At 37.6% G+C, this 25591-nt stretch overlaps 1 protein-coding gene across 2 annotated transcripts in view; it reads left to right on the forward strand.

The window, feature by feature from the left end:
- TBCK (TBC1 domain containing kinase) overlaps window positions 1-25312 on the forward strand; it is an 86002-nt gene extending 60690 nt beyond the window's left edge. For both annotated transcript variants that reach the window (XM_070757926.1, XM_070757927.1), the window contains exons 25-26: window positions 6473-6632; window positions 23980-25312. In XM_070757926.1, the coding sequence (XP_070614027.1) occupies window positions 6473-6632; window positions 23980-24090 (271 nt within the window). In that variant the 3' untranslated portion in view covers window positions 24091-25312. The remainder of the gene's footprint in view (window positions 1-6472; window positions 6633-23979) is intronic.
- Window positions 25313-25591: the final 279 nt, after the last annotated feature.

The following is a 25591-nucleotide window of genomic DNA, read 5'->3' on the forward strand; positions in this document are numbered from 1 at the left end:
CTTTATTTATTTATTTATTTATTCGATTTTTATGCCGCCCTTCTCCATAGACTCAGGCCGACTCACAACATGTTAGCAATAGCACTTTTTAACAGAGCCAGCATATTGCCCCCACAATCCGGGTCCTCATTTTACCCACCTCGGAAGGATGGAAGGCTGAGTCAACCTTGAGCCGGTGATGAGATTTGAACCGCTGACCTACAGATCTACAAGTTAGCTTCAGTGGCCTGCAGTACAGCACTCTACCTGCTGCGCCACCCCTCAGCTCTTTAATCCATTATAGGGGCAGGAACATCAGCACGTAGAAAACCAGACATCAAAGAATAGATAATCTTCCTTTACTTTATTAGTTACGTCTCTTTTCTATGTTTATTTTTAACACAAAAAACCCAAATTCAAACAAACATATTATAGTTATAGTTGATTAGATTTGTATGCTGCACCTCTCTCCGAAGACTCGGGGCGGCTCACAACATAATAGCAATACAATACATTGCAAATCTAATAGTAAAAGTTAAATCAGTCTAATAGTAAAAGTTAAATCAGTTTAAAAACATTAATATATATTAAAATCCCTAATTATAAAATCATACACATTCAACCTAATCCATCATACAGTGAGACCGAAAACATAATAAAAAAGGGGGGAGAAGGTGGTAATTATCCCCACGCCTGGGTTAGTTAGTTAACTAGGGTCATTTTATAGAAGTCAGGAACTGTGTTTTGTTGTTGTGAGCCACTCCGAGTCTCCGGATAGGGGCGGCATACAAATCTAAATCTGCATAGCTAGAGGTATAAAAATCAGGAAGAGGGAGATTGTGATCCCGCTATATAGAGCGCTGGTGAGACCACATTTGGAATCCTGTGTTCAGTTCTGGAGACCTCACCTACAAAAAGATATTGACAAAATTGAACGGGTCCAAAGACTGGCTACAAGAATGGTGGAAGGTCTTAAGTATCAGGAAAGACTTAATGAACTCAATCTGTATAGTCTGGAGATCAGAAGGAAAAGGGGGGACATGATCGAAACATTAGGGTTAAATAAGGTCCAGGAGGGAAGTGTTTTCAATAGGAAAGTGAACACAAGAACAAGGGGACACAATCTGAAGTTAGTTGGGGGAAAGATCAAAAGCAACACGAGAAAATATTATTTTACTGAAAGAGTAGTAGATCCTTGGAACAAACTTCCAGCAGACGTGGTAGATAAATCCACAGTAACTGAATTTAAACATGCCTGGGATAAACATATATCCATCCTAAGATAAAATACAGGAAATAGTATAAGGGCAGACTAGATGGACCATGAGGTCTTTTTCTGCCGTCAGACTTCTATGTTTTCCTGTGGCAGGCATCCTTAATGAGAACTGATAATTTTATTTTTACTGCTAGAGAAACATTTAGTTCTGAATTCCTTTTTAATTGAAACACCCTTTTCTCAGTCACACCTTGATTAGAAAACAGAATTGCTGTGATTTGAAACCAAGCCAAAAATCCAACCCTCCGTGTGTTTTACTATCTAACTAAAACAACAGTGACCAACTATAACCATTCTTTCTGCATATTTATTAATTTCATGTGCTTGTTGAGGTTTGCAAGGCCAAACTTCACCCTGTTAATCTATTTAGTTTTCCGAAGCTTTTTTTCTCCAGCACTAGTTTAATCCCTTTAAGCCAGATTCGTTTATAAGGAAAGCTTCTAATTTTGCCTGCACGACATGTTAAGAAAATCTCAGAGAAACGTGAGCAGTTCTGCTACTAATAACTCTTTGTTGAAATTAACAGGCAGCTTTCCTTGCCAAGATAGCGGGTGTGTAAAGTTAATAACATTTCATCTGTAAGATTTGTCGTTAAACCCAGAGGTTGGCTTTTAATAGATCAGTAAAATATACCCAAAATAGGAAGCACTACAAAAAGAGTTTAGTTCCATAGTCAGTGGAGAACTATGTATATTAGAAACATAGAAACATAGAAGTCTGACGGCAGAAAAAGACCTCCTGGTCCATCTAGTCTGCCCTTATACTATTTTCTGTATTTTATCTTAGGATGGATATATGTTTATCCCAGGCATGTTTAAATTCAGTTACTGTGGATTTATCTACCATGTCTGCTGGAAGTTTGTTCCAAGGATCTACTACTCTTTCAGTAAAATAATATTTTCTCACGTTGCTTTTGATCTTTCCCCCAACTAACTTCAGATTGTGTCCCCTTGTTCTTGTGTTCACTTTCCTTTTAAAAACACTTCCCTCCTGGACCTTATTTAACCCTTTAATATATTTAAATGTTTCGATCATGTCCCCCCTTTTCCTTCTGTCCTCCAGACTATACAGATTGAGTTCATTAAGTCTTTCCTGATACGTTTTATGCTTAAGACCTTCCACCATTCTTGTAGCCCGTCTTTGGACCCGTTCAATTTTGTCAATATCTTTTTGTAGGTGAGGTCTCCAGAACTGAACACAGTATTCCAAATGTGGTCTCACCAGCATTCTATATAGCGGGATCATAATCTCCCTCTTCCTGCTTGTTATACCTCTAGCTATGCAGCCAAGCATCCTACTTGCTTTCCCTACCGCCTGACTGCACTGTTCACCCATTTTGAGACTGTCAGAAATCACTACCCCTAAATCCTTTTCTTCTGTAGTATTTGCTAACACAGAACTGCCAATACAATACTCAGATTGAGGATTCCTTTTCCCCAAGTGCATTTATTTATTTAGGAATAATTTAATTTTACCAATATAGAAGTATTGTGCAAGATTTGTATGCCGTCCTGAGTCTACGGAGAGGGGCGGCATACAAATCTGATAAATAATAATAATAAAATAGTTTGTCACAATAGCATCAAATGACATATCAGAACTTTTTCCCCCTTTGCTAAACCAGGGGTGGATTTGGCCAGAGTGTAGCGCATCTGGTCCACGGGCTGCGAGTTTGAGATGAAATTAATGAATTCTTTTAACTAGTGGGATGGGTCATCTCTTTGTTGGTATCAAGCAAACGTTGCTGTTATGCTCCTCATGGTTATAATCTTGACAGTCTTCCAAATGGAACTGCTTGCACAAGTTGTTTTAAGAGGTATTCAAACTGGTATTAATCCTAGATTAGTAGTAAGCCTTCCTAGGGGATTTTAGAATTTATCACAGTGTTGCAATAACTTAAATGAAAAGTCGTTATCTTGATTTTTAGCATGCAAACCAAACATTTGTGCTCAGTAGGTGAAATTGGAACTTGTTTAGCTCCATCAAGCATTATTAATCTATCTTGTTTTTATAATCGGATCAGAATAATAATGCAAGGTGACATGCAATTAATAAAACTTCATTAATTAAAACCTGTATTAAGAGCCATTTAATATGATGCTGAACTGTAAGTACTTTTTAAAAAAAAAACATTTTAAACACATTAGATTTAGTAATATATATTTAAAAATATATATTCCTTGCATGAATGCAGAGGGGAGCATTATTGTAACTCTTAACTTAAGAATGTAAAAGAGCATAACAATATTAACAGTGAATATTATGCATGGATATTGAAAAAAATCCACAGAATTTATTGTTAGCCAGTATTTCTGGGGTTATATCTTAAAGATCCTTACACAGAAATTGGAAAGTTATGGCCCAGCGTCTTCATCAATTTATTGATTGATTTGATTTGATTTGATTTGATTTGTATGCCGCTCCTTTCCGTAGACTCGGGGCGGCTCACAACACAATAAAAACAGTTTATAACAAATCTAATAATTTACAATTTAAAATATTTTAAAACCCCATTATTAAACAGACATACACACATTCATTCATTCATTCATTCATTCATTCATTCATTCATTCATTCATTCATTCAATTTTTATGCCGCCCTTCTCCTTAGACTCAGGGCGGCTTACAACATGTTAGCAATAGCACTTTTTTAAACAGAGCTAGGCTATTGCCCCCACAATCCGGGTCCTCATTTTACCCACCTCGGAAGGGTGGAAGGCTGAGTCAACCTTGAGCCGGTGATGAGATTTGAACCGCTGACCTTCAGATCTACAAGTCAGCTTCAGTGGCCTGCAGTACAGCACTCTACCTGCTGCGCCACCCCGGCTCATTTGCTAAGGATCTCATTTTATATCCTGATGCTCTGAAAAGTCACCCTGAACTCTATAATAACTTTATTTGGTTATAGGAAAGCTATGTATTTTAAAGAAAAAGAACCTGCTTCAGAATTTTTAAAAACTCTGTAAGATAGAGCGGACCAAATCTGCTAAAGACAGCAAAAATCAGTAAGTTGCGTGTGAAGTCATTAAGAGGAAATAGAAAACTTTAGTCAATTTCATATTCCTAGATACAACGAGGTTAAATACCTTTGGGTCAGCTTGAGAAGTGGATGTATAAGTTGCATAGTCCTACAAGAAATCTAAACCACCAGGTTTATCGCAGAGTTCCTTACTCCTGTTTTAGAGTAACAGTTTCCTTTGTTCTCATTATCATTTGTAGAAAAATAGTTCTGGTTAAAGCAGACTTTGGGTGAACTTATTTATTTTATTTATTTATTACATTTGTATGCCGCCCCTCTCCGCAGACTCGGGGCGGCTCCAAACAATAATAAAACAGTGTACAATGAACAAATCTAATATTTAAAAAATATCTAAAAACCCATTATTTAAAAAAACATACAACACAAGCATACCATACATAAAACTATATACGCCTGGGAGAGATGTCTCAATTCCCCCATACAGAGGTGGGTTTTAAGGAGTTTGCAAAAGACAAGAAGGGTGAGGGCAATCCTAATCTCCGGAGGGAGCTGGTTCCAGAGGATTGGGGCCGCCACAGAGAAGGCTCTTCCCCTGGGTCCCGCCAGACGACGTTGTTTAGTCGACAGGACCCGGAGAAGGCCAACTCTGTGGGACCTAACCAGTCGCTGGGATTTGTGCGGCAGAAGGCGGTCCCAGAGATATTCTGGTCCGATGCCATGAAGGGCTTTATAGGTCATAACCAACACTTTGAATTGTGACCGGAAACTGATCGGCAACCAATGCAGACTGCGGAGTGTTGGTGTAACATGGGCATACCTGGGGAAGCCCATGATTGCTCTCGCAGCTGCATTTTGCACAATCTAAACTTGTCTGTTTTATGAAATCCATAATTGATAACTGAATAGCTTAGCTTCCTATCTTTGTCCTGATGAATCAGAATACATATAAATCAGTAGTAAGTCCTAAAACCTGTTGCTACCTGTTCGTGCGCATGCGTGCAATGCTTGTGCACATGCACGGAAGCGTCCCAGGCAGGTGAGCGGAGCCTCCCTCTGCTGCTGCTACCAGTTCATAGAACTGGGCCGAACCAGGAGCAACCCACCGCCAACTTAAATGATGTTTTTAAAGGGAGAATCAGAATGAGGCAGGGATCCTTCCTGAGTTTTCCCAGGTCATTAGTTGTCGGGAGAAAGCTGCAATCTGATGCTGGTTATGTGTTTTAATGTTTTTTATTGTTTTTCAATGTTTTAAAATTTTAACTGTAACACAGTGATACCTTGTCTTACAAACTCAATTGGTTCCAGGACGAGGTTCTTAAGGTGAAAAGTTTGTAAGACAAAACACTGTTTCCCATAGGAATCAATGGAAAAGCAATTAATGCGTACAAGCCCAAAATTCACCCCTTTTGCCAGCCGAAGCGCCCGTTTTTCCACTGCTGGGATTCCCGTGATGCTCCCCTCCATGGGAAACCCCATCTCTGGACTTCTGTGTTTCCCAGCGAAGAGAGCATCAGTGAAATTGCAGCATCGCAAAAACACCGAAGTCCTTGAAACCCCACCTCCGGACCTCTGTGTTTTTGTGATGCTGCAGGGGAATCCCAGCATCGCAAAAACAAGCACTTAGATAGCAGTGGAAGTCTGGAGGTGGGGTTTCCCAGCGAAGGGAGCATCAGTGAAATCGCAGCATCACAAGAACACTGAAGTCCTCAAAACCCCACCTCCAGACTTCTGTGTTTTGGCAAAGCAGCGATTTCACTGAGGCTCCCTTCGCTGGGAAACCCCACCTCTGGACTTCCGTTGCCAGCGAAGCACCCATTTTTGCGCTGCTGGCATTTCTCTGCTGGGATTCCCCTACAGCATCACGAAAACATGGAAGTCCGGAAGTGGGGTTTCCCATTGAGTGGAGCCTCAGGGGAATCCCAGCAGCACAAAAACGGACGCTTCGCTGGCAACAGAAGTCTGGAGGCGGGGCATCCCAGCGGCGGCGGTGGGTTTGTAAGGTGAAAATAGTTTGTAAGAAGAGGCAAAAAAATCTTAAACCCTGGGTTTGTATCTCAAAAAGTTTGTATGATGAGGCGTTTGTAAGACGACATATCACTGTATATGCTTTTGAAATGGAATAGTAGAAATGGAATAAATAAATAAAATGATGGAAGCATTTATAAGGTTTATAGTTTTGCTCTTGTGCTCCTTCTCCTCCTCCTAAGTTTCCTTAACTAAAAATGTTTTTGTCTAGTTTTAACCGTGGGCACATACCAGGGAGTATCAATATTCCATTTGGGTCAGCATTCACTGCAGAAGGAGAATTCATCCAGTGCCCTGCTACTTCCACCCTTCAGAGTTTTAAAGGGAGAGTTGTGGTGATAGTAGGACACGTGTCAAAGAACGCAGCACAGGTAAGTTGCTTGGGGAGAAAGTATCTATATTGTACAGAACAATGATTGTTAAATAGTATAGTGCCCAGGTTGCAAATTTACAATTTACAAATGTAAAAATGTGTACCCAAAATCCATCCTTAATTATAATTAATGATGTTATTATACCAAATAATAATTATTACATATGTTCTGCCGGCGTGTTTCAACCACCCGTAATTATAGGGTAATTAGTCCAGGAAGACACACACCACACGATAAAAGGGAAAACCCAAAAGTTTTTATAAACAGAAAAACAGAAACAGCTCCCTTTTTAAATGTCAAAGGGATTTTCTGGTACACACAAGGCACAGGGTAAATGCAATCCAATTGCTCACTCAATAACTGAGAAATTGAGTCAGAGTCCACACACAATCTTGAACAGCACAAAAACCACGATCTTGACAAAACAATGAATCAGATAAACTGCCATGAGGCTAAAACACCAGGTTGCACTTTTATCTGTAGCACTAATTACAGCAGCCCCACCCAACCACAGGTGGCCTCATTTTCTCTTGTAATAATCCTTCAGTTGTTGTCTCCTATACATCACTCTAGACATGCGGGGATGTGTCATTAATTCTTGTTCAGAATCCAAGGATGATACAGATGACTGATCTCCTCCTGGGCTGTCTGCCAAACTCCCCTCTTCCCTGTCACTCACGCTTCCTTGGTTAGAGGAGGCTTTGTCAGTAGATTCCATCGGGAGCAAAACAGGCCTGCGGCATGTGGATGTCTCCCCCACATCCACCTGCACCTTCCTTGGGGCAGGAGCGGGGCCAGAGCTAACCACAACAACATAATTATGTGCACACCTTAAAAAATCAAGTACGGTAATACCTACACAAACATTGAGAGTTCAAATGCATTTGTAAAAATGTCTAGGTCATCCTTTTAGCCTGGTTGTGTTGGACTATAACTCTGATCATCTACAATAAGTTGTGGAAGACTAATTATGTATTTATTAACAAATAAATTAATAGTGTGATGAGTTCTCATGAGAAATATATTTGAATCTGATTAAGAGGCAATTTCACTTATGACTTACACTCTAAAATATATGCAATGTTTTATAGCAAGGACGGGCTAAAGAGGCCGACGCATATTACATTAAAAATAGTAAAAATACTCCAACATGTATGTATGTATGTATGTATGTATGTATGTATTTATTTATTTATATGCCGCCCCTCTCCGCAGACTCGGGGCGGCTAACAACAGTAATAAAACAATATAAACACATCTAATATTTAAGTTAATTTTAAAAAGAAACCCCAATTTAAGAGACCAATCATACATACAGACATACCATGCATAATTTTTTTTATAAGCCTAGGGAAAGGGAATATCTCAATTCCCCCATGCCTGACGACAGAGGTGTGTTTTAAGGAGCTTACGAAAGGCAAGGAGGGTGGGGGCAATTCTGATATCTGGGGGGAGTCGGTTCCAGAGGGCCGGGGCCGCCACAGAGAAGGCTCTTCCCCTGGGTCCCGCCAAACGGCATTGTTTAGTCGACGGGACCCGGAGAAGGCCAACTCTGTGGGACCTAACTGGTTGCTGGGATTCGTGAAATGATGATATTATAAGAAAATCATAGGGAATGACTAGATAAAAACAATCGTAAGGTGTCGTAGCTGCTTCAATAGATGGAATATTGCAGTTCCACAGACCAGTTGCAATGGGGCAGGCAACATAGGATGGTTTCACATGAGTATTTACTGCTTGTAGTAGTAGTGTAGCCCAGTTTCCACAGGCCGTGAACTGATACCAGGCCATGGAATGGGGGTTGAGGACCCAAATGTATAGATTACAAAGCTAGCAAAGTAAATTGTCCAGTGTCACAACAGTTTTACCTTTGAGACTGTCCATCAAAGCAGTATCTGTGACACAGTTTCAGGAACTGATTGACTGGACATAGAAACATAGAAACATAGAAGTCTGACGGCAGAAAAAGACCTCATGGTCCATCTAGTCTGCCCTTATACTATTTTCTGTATTTTATCTTAGGATGGATATATGTTTATCCCAGGCATGTTTAAATTCAGTGACTGTGGATTTATCTACCACGTCTGCTGGAAGTTTGTTCCAAGGATCTACTACTCTTTCAGTAAAATAATATTTTCTCATGTTGCTTTTGATCTGTCCCCCAACTAACTTCAGATTGTGTCCCCTTGTCCTTGTGTTCACTTTTCTATTAACAACACTTCCCTCCTGGACCTTATTTAACCTTTTGACATATTTAAATGTTTCGATCATGTCCCCCCTTTTCCTTCTGTCCTCCAGACTATACAGATTGAGTTCATTAAGTCTTTCCTGATACGTTTTATGCTTAAGACCTTCCACCATTCTTATAGCCCGTCTTTGGACCCGTTCAATTTTATCCATATCTTTTTATAGGTGAGGTCTCCAGAACTGAACACGGTATTCCAAATGTGGTCTCACCAGCACTCTATATAGCGGGATCACAATCTCCCTCTTCCTGCTTGTTATACCTCTAGCTATGCAGCCAAGCATCCTACATAAAGTTAGTTGCTCTATGTGAAGTGATTTAGGACATTAATTATTTTCTAAGCATTAAGGCTAAATCAGCAAATAAGGGGACTGACTGGAATTAATAACATTGTCAGTAAGAAGTGCTCTTCTTTTAAAAGAGATAGCCAGTTTTTAACTTCATAACATTTAGATGTTTATGTTCTTTGAAAGAACAGGTTCTTGAAATTTAGTTCGAGAAACAACAGGTTCTTGAATTCAAGCCCATTCCAGATGTAGTGAAGATTAAACAAATGAACTTTAGTCTGTTTTTATAACCGTCAGTGCTCAGGGAGTGTGAACTTTTTATCACCATTGGTTTATTTTGCCCTGTAAAAATTAATGACCTGTTTCTAACTCATTAACTCGAATCATTTTTAAATAATTTGGTTATATTATTTTACTGTCCCATTCGAATGCTTGCTAGTGTATTATATTTTTAGAAGTACAATTGATGGGATTTCATCTAACCAAAAATATATGTGGATTGGTTGTTGTTTTTTTAATTCTGACAATAAGGCAGATGACACATTCCTGGCCTAAATACACTTGTCTTCCTTCTATAAAACTGATTGATTTTTAAATATGTTTGGTGACCTTTCCATGTGGGAACTATTCATTTGGCTGATAACTAAAGAAAACTATTTGTTTCATAGCATCATTAAGTACTGGGAAATTAACTTTAAGGCACATTTTCAGTGGAAAATTATTGGCTGAGCGGCCCAAAATAACAATACTACACAGTAGATACACATAGCAGCATTCATTAGTGTGTGCCAATTCGGTTAATTCAACTCTGGAACTAACCCAGCCTCGTAGAGGTTATTGTGGAGATAACCCAGAGTTAGAATCAGAAAATAGAACAACATAGTCTCATAGCTGAGCATGGGAAAACCAAAACAATTATTTTTATTATTGTTTTTACCAGTAAGGAAAATCAACCAAAGGTGGAAAAGAACATGCTACAAAAAATTGAAATATTTCAAATTTTGTACAGTATGGTACAGAATTTTACACAGTTCTTCCACGAAATGTGTTGTGTTCTTGTTGTTGTTGTTTTTTTAATTATACAAAGCTTGATTGTTTGGGAACATTTATTTTTATATACAGTGTTTCCTCGATTTTCGCAAGTTCAAACTTTGCGAAAAGTCTATACCACGTTTTTTCAAAAATATTAATTAAAAAATACTTCACGGGTTTTTTCCCTATACCACGGTTTTTCCTGCCCGATGACGTCATGTGTCATCGCCAAACTTTCGTCTGCCTTTAATAAACATTTTTTTAATAAACTTTAATAAATAAACATGGTGAGTAATAATCCAAATGGTTTCTAAGGGAATGGGAAATTGCAATTTAGGGGTTTAAAGTGTTAAGGGAAGGCTTGTGACACTGTTCATAGCCAAAAATAGTGTATTTACTTCCGCATCTCTACTTTGCGGAAATTCGACTTTCGCGGGCGGTCTCGGAACGCATCCCCCACGAAAATCGAGGGAACACTGTAATTGTAGAAGTCCCAAGGGGATAAAATAGCTTTGTAAAGTTTCAGGCATAGGTTACCCGTTGAAGCATAAATAGTCAAGGTGAAGTTATGAATCTTATCACTTGGCCAGATCAATTAGTTAACAAAACATTATTACTCAGATAAGAAACTCGGGAAGCATCTGGTAAAAAGTTTTTAAAGGTTTGGAGGTTTTTGAAAATTATATTTATTTTGATTGTTTGCATGAGTTAAAATAAATCATGGAAAGCTAAGATGAGAAATAATGTATAAACAGCAGGTTCTTCATTTTTTCCCCATTATATAATATGTATTGCAATTATAGTCATACAAGCACCATAAGTACAGTGATACCTTGTCTTACAAACTTAATTGGTTCCGGGATGAGGTTCTTAAGGTGAAACGTTTGTAAGATGAAACAATGTTTCCTGTAGGAATCAACGGAAAAGCGATTAATGTGTGCAAGCCCAAAATTCACCCCTTTTGCCAGCCGAAGCATCCGATTTTGCACTGCTGTGATTTCCCTGAGGCTCCCCTCCATGGGAAACCCCACCTCTGGACTTCTGTGATTTTGTGATGCTGCAGGGGAATCACAGCAGGGGAATCACAGCATCGCAAAAACGAGCGCTTTGCTGGCAATGGAAGTCCGGAGGTGGGGTTTGCCAGCGAAGGGAGCCTCAGTGAAATCTCAGTCTTCGAAACCCCACCTCCGGACCTCTGTGTTTTTGCAATGCTGTGATTTCATTGAGGCTCCCCTCGCTGGGAAACCCCACCTCCAGACTTCCGTTGCCAGCGAGGCGCCCGTTTTTGCGCAGCTGGGATTCCCCTGCTGTGATTTCCCTGCAGCATCACAAAAACACGGAAGTCCGGAGGTGGGGTTTTCCATGGAGGAGAGCCTCAGGGGAATCCCAGCAGTGCAAAAACGGGTGCTTCGCTGGCAACGGGAGTCCAGAGGCAGAGCATCCCAGCGGCGGCGGTGGGTTTGTAAAGTGAAAATAGTCTGTAAGAAGAGGCAAAAAAAATCTTAAACCCCGAGTTTGTATCTCGAAAAGTTTGTATGACGAGGCGTTTGTAAGAGGAGGTATCACTGTATATTGTAAGTGAAATGATAACAAGGAGATATAGTATATGTTGACCCTTTCCTCTGATAATAGTGACGATGTGTTTTTAACCTGAAGAAAAGATTCATAGACATTTTCATTCTATCTAACTAGATAGCATGAATGTTACAAAATTCACTTATTGCAATCTTCAATAATATTGAGATTTCTGTGCTTTGCAATAGTGGAGTGATTATTTTGAAAATATGTGTTTACTTTTAAAGAAAGAAAAAACAAATCCATAAAATAGATCTCAAATCTAAAATAATATATTTGTACTGTACTGTATAGTAGGTTTATTTTAAACATTTTTCATTGAAAACTTAATAAAAAGGTAGGGTTTTAAAAATATTTCTTATTGAAAACTTCAGTAAAAATGGTAGGTTTATTTCTTATCATATGTCCCATCTACCTAGATTAATAGGAACTTTAAACTGCTCGTGAGCTGAACTTTTACACCTGCCATTTCTACTTAAAATTCTGGAGTGGAAGGGGTGCATTCCTTACCAGTTGAGAATTTAGGGAATGCTTCTTTTATCTCGAATGAACAAACAGTGCATTTTTGTCATAGTTTGTTCCTGACTACTTATCTCACTTATTACCTGGATGTTTGTGGAGTTGTACTCCTTTAGATTGCTTTCAAACTATTTTAAATTCCAAGCCACATCTGAGAAACTTCTTTAATGCTATTTTATTTCATAAAAGGTGATCACATAAACCCCCAACACTGCAAAAACCATAAATCAGTCAGTTGACAAGTGTCTGAATTTTGATCACATGGTCATGGGGATGTCATAACAGTCATAAGTGTGGAAAAATAGTCATAAGTCACTTTGTTCCGTGCCATTCTAATTTTGAATGATCACTATGGTTAAAGGGTTAAATAAGGTCCAGGAGGGAAGTGTTTTTAATAGGGAAGTGAACACAAGAACAAGGGGACACAATCTGAAGTTAGTTGGGGGAAAGATCAAAAGCAACGTGAGAAAATATTATTTCACTGAAAGAGTAGTAGATCCTTGGAACAAACTTCCAGCAGACGTGGTTGGTAAATCCACAGTAACTGAATTTAAACATGCCTGGGATAAACATAGGTCCATTGTAAGATAAAATACAGGAAATAGTATAAGGGCAGACTAGATGGACCATGAGGTCTTTTTCTGCCGTCAGGCTTCTATGTTTCTATGGTCACTATGACCTAAGTCAAAGGTTAAGACTACCTATATAAGTATTTTGAACTGAATTATATGGGAAAAGGCATATTGGTGTATTCAGGAAAGAGAAGCAAATTTATATAAAGGTGCTCTTGCAAGCTCTCCCCATTTGCTTAGATTAATTTCATATTTTAGAACTTTATTCATTAGATTTTAAGAAGAGTTGCAATTGCAAAAGTTATTTATTGGATTGTATTATTTTAACTCTGTGTCTTTCTGATTCAGCCTTTATTTTTTATTTATTTATTTATTTATTTTGTCCAATACACAATGAGGGTTTTAGTGGGTATACATCTATATACACATAGTAAAATACACGATGAAGGTTATAGAGGAGATACTCATAGTAAAATATATCTAAGAAATAATAGAAAAGAAGGTATAGTAATAGAACATATCAATGAAAGAATAGAAGAAGAGATATAGGAATAGAAGAAAGGCATAGGAGATATAGGAGAGCAATAGGACAGGGGACGGAAGGGACTCTAGTGCACTTGTACTCGCCCCTTACTGACCTCTTAGGAATCTGGATAGGTCAACCGTAGATAATCTAAGGGTAAATTGTTGGGGGTTTGGGGATGACACTATGGAGTCCGGTAATGAGTTCCACGCTTCGACAACTCGGTTACTGAAGTCATATTTTTTACAGTCACGTTTGGAGCGGTTAATATTAAGTTTAAATCTGTTGTGTGCTCTTGTGTTGTTGTGGTTGAAGCTGAAGTAGTCGCCGACAGGCAGGACGTTGCAGCATATGATCTTGTGGGCAATACTTAGATCTTGTTTAAGGCGTCTTAGTTCTAAGCTTTCTAGGCCCAGGATTGAAAGTCTGCTTTCGTAGGGTATTCTGTTTCGAGTGGAGGAGTGAAGGGCTCTTCTGGTGAAGTATCTTTGGACATTTTCAAGGGTGTTAATGTCTGAGATCCTCTCTTTATGGATGTTGTTAAACAGAGGATTACTGTTGCTTCCATTCAAAATTGCTTTCCTGGCCTTTTCTTTTTGAGTGGCAGAGGGTGGGTTGTGATAAGAAGACATGGGAAGGGTTAAAACAGACTCTTCTATAAAATATCCATGATGCATAATAATTGCAGAATGAAAGCCCAATTTGGAAGCATCCTATATTGACTATGTATGCAAAAATAAATATGTAACATATAGTCAACTCTTATTAATATTTCTTTTGTTGTTTCTCCCCCCCCCCCAAGTTGTTTGGTAAAAACAAAAATAGAAAACTTATGGAAGCAATTGGGAGTCATAGAGTTGTCTACCTTCAGTCTTAAAATTTGTGTTATCCCCACCCCCATCCTCAAATGGGGAAAAGCAGTGAAACCAGTTTTACAGTTATCTGTATGGTGTAGGTAAGCTAAACAATGGTGTAAATGTAATGGTGGACACACACACACACTCACAAACATAGGACAGGACTAGGAAAGACTGAATGACAGTTACGTTATAAATGCAACACACAGCTACAGTTTATAATTCTAGGCCACTTGGAGTGTCCATCTATTATGTTGTGCTCATTATTTTAACTCTGAGCACTTTGTCAAGTCACCTGACACAGTAACAGCGATGGGGATATGGGAAGAGTGTGTGTGAGAGAGAGAGAGATTGCACATTCCTTGTGCAGAGCCCTAGATCGACTGAACAAGGAAAGAAGCCAGCATTCTGGTACATGTGATGCACTGGTGGGTGTGAGGTTGTGAAAATGAACTTTAACCTGGATAATTACAGAAGAGAATTCCAGTGTTGGTATCGGACCAGAATACCTCTGGGACCGCCTTGTACCGCACGAATCCCAGCGGCCGATAAGGTCCCAAAGAGTTGGCCTTCTCCAGCTCCCGTCGACTAAACAATGTCCAATAAAGAATTCTATTCTATTAACTTGGTTTAAACAAGGTTCCAATTGTCCCTATTAAAAAAATGCCCCCCTGTGGAGCATGGACCCATGTTGGGAACCAGGGGTCTATATGTATTTACACATGTAGCGTGGCTGTGTTATCTTCTTTACTCCCCTCTTATTGATGGCATCATTCTGATAATGTACATTCTGCACTGGAGACAAATTCCTTATATGTCTAATTTCATTTGGCCAAATCAGCTATTCAGTTCAGTTGAATTCAAGATCATTCAACACTGCTCAACATGGCTTTCAAACGTTAATAAACTCTGCAACATTGAATTAAATGAACTAGTACTATATGAAATAAAAGAAGCTAAACTTCAGTGTTGTTCTCTTATGCATCAGTAGAACCCACATGAAGGTTCAATGCCAAAGATAATGCAGAAGTTTAAAAAAGCAAAAATGAGTACATTCTTTTTTCACACAATTGTAGTCTTTTTGATGTCTTTTCTGATTCTATCTCTGGCACTAAGAGGTTGGAGTAGAAGCTGTAAACTCCCTTCCTAACAGCTACTAACTCATTTTTCTCTATTTATCATGTTATCGTGGTAGGCTTGAATGTCATGGTAGCTTAAGAGCTAAATCCCTAGACGAGGAATAAGTGCAGGATTTAATGAATTACAAGTGAAAACTAATATAAGGCATTTGAATTCTTCTGCTAATCACAGAATGCAGAGTTGATAAATACATTTACAACATCCTGTAGTCTCATAGGCCACCGTAAGATACTTAAATTTTCTCCCTTCTAGAGAAACAAAAACCCTAGCAAAGCAATATATTATTTCAACATTTCTCCCCCAAAGCTACATGAATGGAGGGGCTCATTAAAAACATTAACTTGTAAGAAGAAGCTAGAATACTCGGTGATAAAATTCTCCCTCCCTTCTCCACCTGTAATTTGGCTTATCTAGAGCGTTTGAAGAGAAATATATAATTTTTATGTCTCTGTGTGTCTACAAAGATGATATGATTTAAATATGGGTTCGGGGAAATCCTTTTATTTATGCAAAACTCAAATTCCTCTGCTCTGAAACACACCTATAATGGAAAGTTTTATTTTATTACTATAATTTTGCAATGGAAAAGTAAGGTAATTCTCTCCTAACAGAGGTATATACGAAACTTAAAGTGAAATGCGTGTAAATATTTGGAATGATTCTCTCTTCCCCGCCAGCCCAGAGGTAATACGTGCCAGAAACAACTCTTTTACTTTTTGTTTTGTTAAAGAATCACTGTAAGAGTTATGCTCTGACTTTGGAGGTAAGAAATCAAACAGTACTGAAAAATGACCTATCACTTGTGATTTTAGTCTATTTGATTATTCACATGTTCTGTTGCTCTTTAACTTGTCAGAAATTTGGCTGCCAGTTAAACACACAGATTATCTTAGCAACAATAATCAGAGAACATTCACCTTTGGCCTTAGTTTTTATTTAACTTTTTTGGTTTTTAATTTACCTTTCAACGTAAAATTGAAAGAAAGACATATTGTCTACTGCTGTTGTTTTCCTTATGTCAGATTTTAGGTTATAAATTGTTTAAATGAAACATAGAAACATAGAAGACTGACGGCAGGAAAAGATCTCATGGTCCATCTAGTCTGCCCTTATACTATTTCCTGTATTTTATCTTAGGATGGATATATGTTTATCCCAGGCATTTTTAAATTCAGTTACTGTCTACTGTCAACTAAACAATGTCGTTTGGCGGGACCCAGGGGAAGAGCCTTCTCTGTGGCGGCCCCGACCCTTTGGAACCAACTCCCCCCAGATATCAGAGTTGCCCCCACCCTCCTTGCCTTTCGTAAGCTCCTTAAAACCCACCTCTGTCGTCAGGCATGGAGGAATTGAGACTTTCCCTTCCCCCTAGGCTTATAAAATTTATGCATGGTATGTCAGTATGTATGATTGGTTTCTTAAATTGGGGTTTTTTAAATTAACTTAAATATTAGATTTGTTTACATTGTATTATTATTGCTGTTAGCCGCCCCGAGTCTACGGAGAGGGGCGGCATACAAATCTGATAGATAGATAGATAGATAGATAGATAGATAGATAGATAGATAGATAGATAGATAGATAGATAGATAGATAAAGAGATAGAGAGATAGATAGATAGAGATAGATAGATAGATAGATAGATAGATAGATAGATAGATAGATAGATAGATAGATAGAGATAGATGATAGATAGATAGATATAGCTAGATATGGATAGATAGAGAGATAGAGATAGATAGATAGATAGATAGATAGATAGATAGATAGATAGATAGATGATAGATAGATGATAGATAGATGATAGATAGATAGATAGATAGATAGATAGATAGAGATAGATAGATAGATATAGATAGAGAGATATAGATAGAAAGAGATAGATAGATAGATAGATAGATAGATAGATAGATAGATATAGATAGATAGATAGAGATAGATGATAGATAGATAGATAGGATAGATAGATAGATAGATAGATAGATAGATAGATAGATAGATAGATAGATAGATAGATAGAGAGAGAGAGATAGATAGATAGATAGATAGAGAGATAGATAGATGATAGAGAGAGAGAGAGAGATAGATAGATAGATAGATAAATGAAATATTCAATGAGAATATTTCATTCATTCAGATCTAGGATGTGTTATTTGAGTGTTCCCTTTATTTTTTTTGAGCAGTATATATTAGTGGGGGGTGGGGTTTTTCCCCGTTTCCAGATGAAATTATAAAAAAGTTACAAGCATACAAAACACTTTATTTAATATCTGTTCATCCAAGTTTACATTTTCCTGAATTGTATTTGCAAGATCTGTCTTTTTTGGGTCAAAATGTTCAATTATGCCTTTTTTTCTTTCTTTCTTTCTTTCTTTCTTTCTTTCTTTCTTTCTTTCTTTCTTTCTTTCTTTTTTTCAAATCAAGCCTTTAGTATTTCTTCGTCCTGCTCCAGACCACCCAGCTAGCAAATATCGTATTTGGTCAGTTGTCACAGACACTCCTCTGTGTGTTTCCCAGCATGATGGCAGTTATAGGTCCTCATCTCTCCAGGAATTCTGAAAGGGTCACTTGTCAAAGCCCCCATCAATTACTTAGGCATTACAAAAGAGCAACAACACAGCACAAGATTCATTAGATTTTATGAGGCATCAAGCAATTGCAGTTGCCCTTTGGATAAATATAACTTAGTATTTGCGGGGATATGCTACACCAGGCATGTCGAACCTTTTGGCTTGGCTGGGCTGCATCGAGTGAAGAGGAATGGTCTTGGGCTGCATATAAATACACTGTTCAAAAAAAATAAAGGGTATGCTTAAACAACACAATATAACTCCAGGTAAATCAAACTTCTGTGAAATCAAACTGTCCACTTAGGAAGCAACACTGATTGGCAGTCAATTTCACATGCTATTTTGCAAATGAAATATTCAATGGGAATATTTCATTCATTCAGATCTAGGATGTGTTATTTGAGTGTTCCCTTTATTTATTTTTTTGAGCAGTATATATTAGTGGGGGGTGGGGGTTTCCCCCACTTCCAGATGAAAATATAAAAAAGCTACAAGCCTACAAAACACTTTCTTTAATATATGTTCATCCAAGTTCACATTTTTCTGAATTGTATTTGCAAGACCTGTCGTTTTTTGGGTCAAAATGTTCACAATATAACTCCGAGTAAATCAAACTTCTGTGAAATCAAACTGTCCACTTAGGAAGCAACACTGACCGACGATCAATTTCGCATGCTGCTGTGCACATTCAACTTTGCACGGAACAAAGTATTCAATGGGAATATTTCATTCGTTCAGATCTAGGATGTGTTATTTGAGTGTTCCCTTTATTTTTTTTTGAGCAGTATATAATATGAGAGCTGTCACTAAAAGTCATCCAATGTTAAAAAGCTTACAATCTTATGGCGCCACTTTAATAGTTGTTCAGGGCTTCATAGAGTCTGTAGGGCTTGGTTTGGACATACTGTGCTAAACCATGATATAAATGAATGATCAGAGATTTATTTATTTTATTTATTTATTCGGTTTTTATGCCGCCCTTCTCTTTAGACTCAGGGTGGCTTACAACATGTTAGCAATAGCACTTTTTTAACAGAGCCAGCATAGGGGAAGAGCCTTCTCTGTGGCGGCCCTGGCCCTCTGGAACCAACTCCCCCCCCAAAGATTAGAATTGCCCCCACCCTCCTTGCCTTTCGTAAGCTGCTTAAAACCCACCTCTGCTGTCAGGCATGGGGGAATTGAAACCCTCTTCCCCCTAGGCCTTTACAATTCTATGCATGGTATGTATGTATGCATGTTTGGTTGTTGTTGTTTTTTTATATATATATTAATGGGCTTTTAATTATTTCTAACATCAGACTACTATTGTACACTGCTTTATTGTTGCTGTTAGCCGCCCCGAGTCTCCGGAGAGGGGCGGCATACAAATCAAACAAACAAACAAACAAATAAATAAATATTGCCTCCACAATCCGGGTCCTCATTTTACCCACCTAGGAAGGATGGAAGGCTGAGTCAACCTTGAGCCGGTGATGAGATTTGAACCACTGACCTTCAGATCTACAGTCAGCTTCAGTGGCCTGCAATACAGCACTCTACCTGCTGTGCCACCCCGGCTCTTAGATATGTTGATCTAAGTGCCTTCCGGTTCCTCTCTTCTCTTGAGCAACCGGTAGAAGGAAGAACAACCCCAAATTCAGTTTCATTTCAGCATTACACATGTAAAACAACGGATTGTGGCTAAATTCTAACTCTAACATCATGTGGAGTTACAGGTTTTGGCCTGCCAGAATGGCACTCAAAAAATAGCAAAGGGTTGGAATATAGTTTATCCATTAACAGAATTGCCCACAGCAAAAGAAATTTGCTGAATTAAATATGTATTGTGATTTATTTCTCATTCCTTATTATGACCACATACCTTTCTTATTTATCACTGCAATGCCAATTTAAGCCTTAATGTAACTGCTATATTGGGCATCAATATATACTACTATAGATATTGACTATATATAGACTACTTCAGCTTCAACCACAACACAAGAGCACACAACAGATTTAAACATAATATTAACCGCTCCAAACTTGATTGTAAAAAATATGACTTCAGTAACTGAGTTGTCGAAGCGTGGAACTCATTACCGGACTCCATAGTGTCATCCCCAAACCCCCAACACTTTACCCTTAGATTATCTACAGTTGACCTATCCAGATTCCTAAGAGGTCAGTAAGGGGCGAGTACAAGTGCACTAGAGTGTCTTCCATCCCCTGTCCTATTGCTCTCCTATATCTCCTATACCTTTCTTCTATTCCTATATTTCTTCTTCTATTCTTTCATTGATATGTTCTATTACTTTATCTTCTTTTCTATTATTTCTTAGATATATTTTACTATGAGTATCTCCTCTATAACCTTCATCATGTATTTTATTATGTATACACAGATATATACCCACTAAAACCCTCATTGTGTATTGGACTAAATAAATTTAAATAAATAAATAAATATACACGAGTCATTGGAGAGGGGTGTTATACAAATTTAATAAATAAATTTAATAAATAAACTGCATAGTTTAACATCACCCTAAAAATGTTGATGATGTAATAATAATAATAATATTTATTATTATTATTATTATTATTATTATTATTATTATTAATTAGATTTGTATGCCGCCCCTCTCCAATGACTCATGTATATATTGATGCCCAATATATACAAATAGACTATTGATAAATAGGTTTGGGGTTTGAGGACAGGAATGACTTTCTCACCAAAAGAACAAGAGAAAAGAGCTCTAAAGTTGTCCTGTATGTATTCTACTTCTATCCCACAATTGTGATCTTGCTATTGGCCAAAAAAGTCCTGTTTTGTTTATCTTGTACTGATTTGGCCCCTATTTGAATAAGAAGAGGGGCGCCAAGATTCCTTGGCTTTCTTCTTCACTAAAGCTTTTAAAAACAATTATCTCTGACTGTTATCTTTGTTACCTGCCTATACAAGTAGCAACTAGATATAGATCATGGCACTCTATCTCCAGTCCCCAAAAACCTACGTGAAAGCCTTTGAAAGGGTTTTTCTTTTAGCTTTCATCATGTACCAAAAGAGATTATCTTGTATTTGTTCAACACAAAAATATTTGTTATGAGACATAACAAAATTCTACCTTTATTGTTTTAAGGCAAACTAAACCCTAGTTTTCAAATCAAGAAACCATAGATTTACAGTAGTTTTTGTACTGCTTTTCCTTTTTAATCGTCAGCTGAGTTCAAAATATTTTTGTTGTTACTATCGTGTTTCTTTGAAAACAAGACCCTACCTTATATTATTTTTGAACTCTGAAATAAGGGCTTGGCCATATTGCCATGCACTTAAGACCCTGATTGGCTTATTTACTAGGAGATATTGCTGGGAGATTACAGAGTAATTTAAATAGGCATGTATTATTTTGGTCAGCTCTGCATAGGGATTTTGTTTAATATTTTATTCTACAAATATTATAGAATATAAGTTAATATAAGGATCTTGGGGTTTTGGTGGACAGCTCAATGAAGATGTCAACCCAGTGTGCAGCAGCAGTAAAAAAAAAAGCAAATTCCATGATTAGGAAGGGAATCAAAAATAAGTCGGCAAGTGTTGTATTGCCTCTGTACAAATTAATAGTGAGACCACACTTGGAGTACTGTGTACAGTTCTGGTCACCGCATCTCAAGAAGGATATAATGGAACTGGAAAAGGTGCAAAAAAGGGGCAACAAGAATGATCAAGGAAATGGAGCACCTCCCTTATGATACCAGGTTGCAACGCCTTGGTCTCTTCAACCTTGAAAGACGGCGTTTAAGGGGTGACTTGATTGAAGTGTATAAAATCATGCATGGGATAGAAAAGGTGGATAGAAAAAATTCTTTTCTCTATCACACAATACTAGGACAAGGGGGCCCTCCCTAAAGCTCATAGGTAAGAAAGTGAGGACAAATCAAGGGAAATATTTCTTCACCTAGAGGGTCATTGGTTTATGGAATTCACTTCCAGGAGAGGTTGTGACAGCTGTTAGCCTTGATAGCTTCAAGGCAGGATTAGACAGATTCATGGATGCCAAGTGTATTGGTGGTTATTGAAATGGATGTCCATGTGTCGCCTCTATGTTGGTTGAGACAGGCAGGATTCCCTTGAGTACCATTTGTTGAGGGTCAAGGGAAAGGGAGGGTCTTGCCTTCTCTTTCTGCTCAAGATCCCCATGGACAATTGGTGGGCCACTGTGTGACACAGAATGCTGGATTCGATGGGCTTTGGCCTGATTCAGCACGGCTCTTCTTATGTTTAAATAAATGTAAAAGTCCCTCCTTAGGCATGAAAGCAGCTGGGTGACTTTGGATTGAAACAATTCACTTCACAGAGTTGTTGTTGTAAGTAAAATAGGAAGAGGAAGTTACCGTATGTTCACTGTCTTGAGTTATTTAAAAAAATAAAGATGGGGTATGTATGAATAAATGAAATCCATACAGAAATATTAAATAAATATAATAAAGCTTTAGCACATTCTAATAAAACAAATACAAATCAGTCAAATAAAGAAATGAATGTGTATCTTCAAATTCAGTTCTCTAGACCTAAGCAGGCAAATGTTAAACATTCAGGATCATTTTTAAGTGGGAAGTGAGTCAATACACTATTGCTCTTCAGGTGCTTATGCATGGATAAAAGAGCCAATGGTAGGATGGTGGTGGTGGACTAAAACTTGAAAAAAGTATGTAAAGCTTTTGCATAAAACAAACATAAAAATTACTTGAAAATAACTTAGCAAGTAAAGATTGCTCTTCCATAACACAGGTCTACAAAAAAAATACTTTTTACTTTTGTAATCATCACAGTTGACCTTGTACTTTTATGAATCATTTTTTAATTCTGATTTCAAAAATGTATATAGTTTTTTCTGTAGCAGGTATAGCTTTCACGGAGCAGCATCATTATTATAAGGCATAGGAAATATACTGCCGACATTAAGAAAACAGTAATTGCCACATATATTGAAAATGTAGAAATATTTATTTATTTATTCATTCATTCATTCATTCATTCATTCATTTATTTATTTATTAGATTTGTATGCTGCCCCTCTCCGCAGACTCGGGGCGGCTTACAATAACAATAAAACAATTCATGACAAATCTAATAATTTAAAAAACATTTTTAAAAAACCCATTATTAAAGCAGGCATACACACAAACATACCATACATAAATTGTATAGGCCTGGGGGAGATGTCCCATTTCCCCCATGCCTGACGGCAGAGGTGGGTTTTAAGGAGTTTACTAAAAGCAAGGAGGGTGGGAGCAGTTCTAATCTCCGGGGTGAGCTGGTTCCAGAGAGTCAGGGCCGCCACAGAGAAGGCTCTTCCCCTGGGATCCGCCAAACGACATTGTTTAGTCGACGGGACCTGGAGAAGGCCCCCTCTGTGGGACCTAATCGGTCACTGGGATTCGTGCGGCAGAAGGTGGTGGCAGCCCCGGCCCTCTGGAACCAACTCCCCCAGAGATTAGAATTGCCCCCACCCTCCTTGCCTTTCGTAAGCTTCATAAAACCCACCTCTGCCACCAGGCATGGGGGAACTGAGATACTCTTTCCCCCCTAAGCCTTTACAATTTTATGCATGGTATGTCTGTATGTATGTTTGGTTTTATAATAAGGGTTTTAACTGTTTTAATATTAGATTGTTATATGCTGTTCTTATTGCTGTTGTTAGCCGCCCCGAGTCTACGGAGAGGGGTGGCATACAAATCCAATAGGTAGGTAGGTAGGTAGGTAGGTAGGTAGGTAGGTAGATAGATAGATAGATAGATAGATAGATAGATAGATAGATAGATAGATAGATAGACAGACAGACAGACAGATAGATAGATAGATAGATAGATAGATAGATAGATAGATAAACAACTGTGGCAAGAAAGATTGTAAAATAGGGCAAAATTCACTTAACATCTGTCTCACTTAGCAACAAAAACAGGTTCAATCGTAGTCATAAGTCGAGTATTGGAACAACACATACTGTATATGCACCATTCTAACTATTTCTATTTCAGTTCGCAGCTCACCTGGTGAAGATAAAATATCCAAGAATTTGCATTCTGGATGGTGGTATAAACAAAATCAAGCCAACGGGTCTTCTAACAGTTCCTTCTCCACAAATATGACCAGAAAAGCTTGAAGTGTCTGCTAGCTCTGTGAAAAACTCTTGAATCAAAATAATAATCCTCCTGACCCAAATATTGTGTCTGTTTACAGGTTTTTTTTCAGTTGAGTGGGGTTTCCCCCCCAATTTTATCATTTTTTACAGATGCTTACCTTGACTGGAAGAAGCTTTAAAAGAAATTGTCAATTGAGCTTTGTCCATCCATCAAAAGAAAAAACAACAACGCAGTTGTAATATATAAAACGTGCACTTATTAATTCAAATTGTGAATTTGAAATTATATGGATGGATAATATCATTTGAGTGGCTGATACGTTTAAGATATAATCTCACCTGAAGAATTAATTACTTTGACTTACTAATTTTTCTGGACCATAGAATATTTAAAAACAAATAAGGAGAAAAAAACTAGAAATTGCTTTCGGAACCTGCTTGTTAAACCTTTAAACAGAATATTTTTTTAGAAATATGTCCAAACAACTTAACATCTCTTGTTTGTTACAGCTGTGATAGTGCAGCAGTTGTCATGATTTTGTCTTAATTGTAGTCTTAATTCTGTTAAATTTAAATATACGGATTTGAATTTTTTTTGTAAAAGAATAAACTTAACTCTTGTATTTGAAATATTGGTTCTGTAAATATTAGCATTGTTAATCAAAAAGAGGAAACTGTTGTCTAAGTGTGCGCACACAGGTGTGATTGTGTTTGTGTTCCCTGAATCCTCATCACTGATTTGAAAATCATTTGTGAAAGAATAAACTTTTAACTCTTACATTCGAAATATTGTTTCTGTAAATATTAGCACTGCAAAAAAATGAAATTGACCTCATCATCTTCTCACTGACTGCATTTTAAAAGCGTTTAATCATTTAAATTGTGCTTATTTTTACTTATTTTATGAAAAGTATGAAAGAAACAACATTTCAGTGTTTAGTAATAGATTGGAGTGCCTTTACAATCCAGAACATTGTATGATTTGAAAAATGTAAATGGTAGTGTAAAATATAGAGTTCAAGCAACATCATTATATCAATTTATTTCTCCCATAGGGACATTAGGGGTGGTTTTTTTTCAGGTGTAACTTTTTGTTTTATTAATTTGAGACATTGATGTAAGAATACCATTGGAGATGGTGAACATTATTTCCCATGCACAAATTACTTATGTTTAACTATTTTGTGAAAAAAATAAGATTAAAATAAAATGCCCAATGTTTACCATAAGTTGAGTCTGATTTTACTTTTTTTCCTTCATCGAGACTTTGATAGTCAATATTCTGTTTCAGAAGAGAAGTTGAAAGTTGGAAGTTTTCAGATTATCCATTCTTTAACTTTGCAAACAGCATTAACAAGCTCTGAATCTACATTTTGAGATGAAGACATTATTTACAATAGCAGTCTTCAATCTTTCTGTTGTGATTCCGTCCGAGGCCCCTCAGGGAACGGCTGATCTTCTGTCGGTTTCCTGCTCAGAGGGGGAGGATGAGGAACAGGAGGTGCAGG

Source organism: Erythrolamprus reginae, chromosome 7 (genome assembly GCF_031021105.1).
Source record: "Erythrolamprus reginae isolate rEryReg1 chromosome 7, rEryReg1.hap1, whole genome shotgun sequence".
NCBI classification, from domain to species: Eukaryota; Metazoa; Chordata; class Lepidosauria; order Squamata; family Dipsadidae; genus Erythrolamprus; species Erythrolamprus reginae.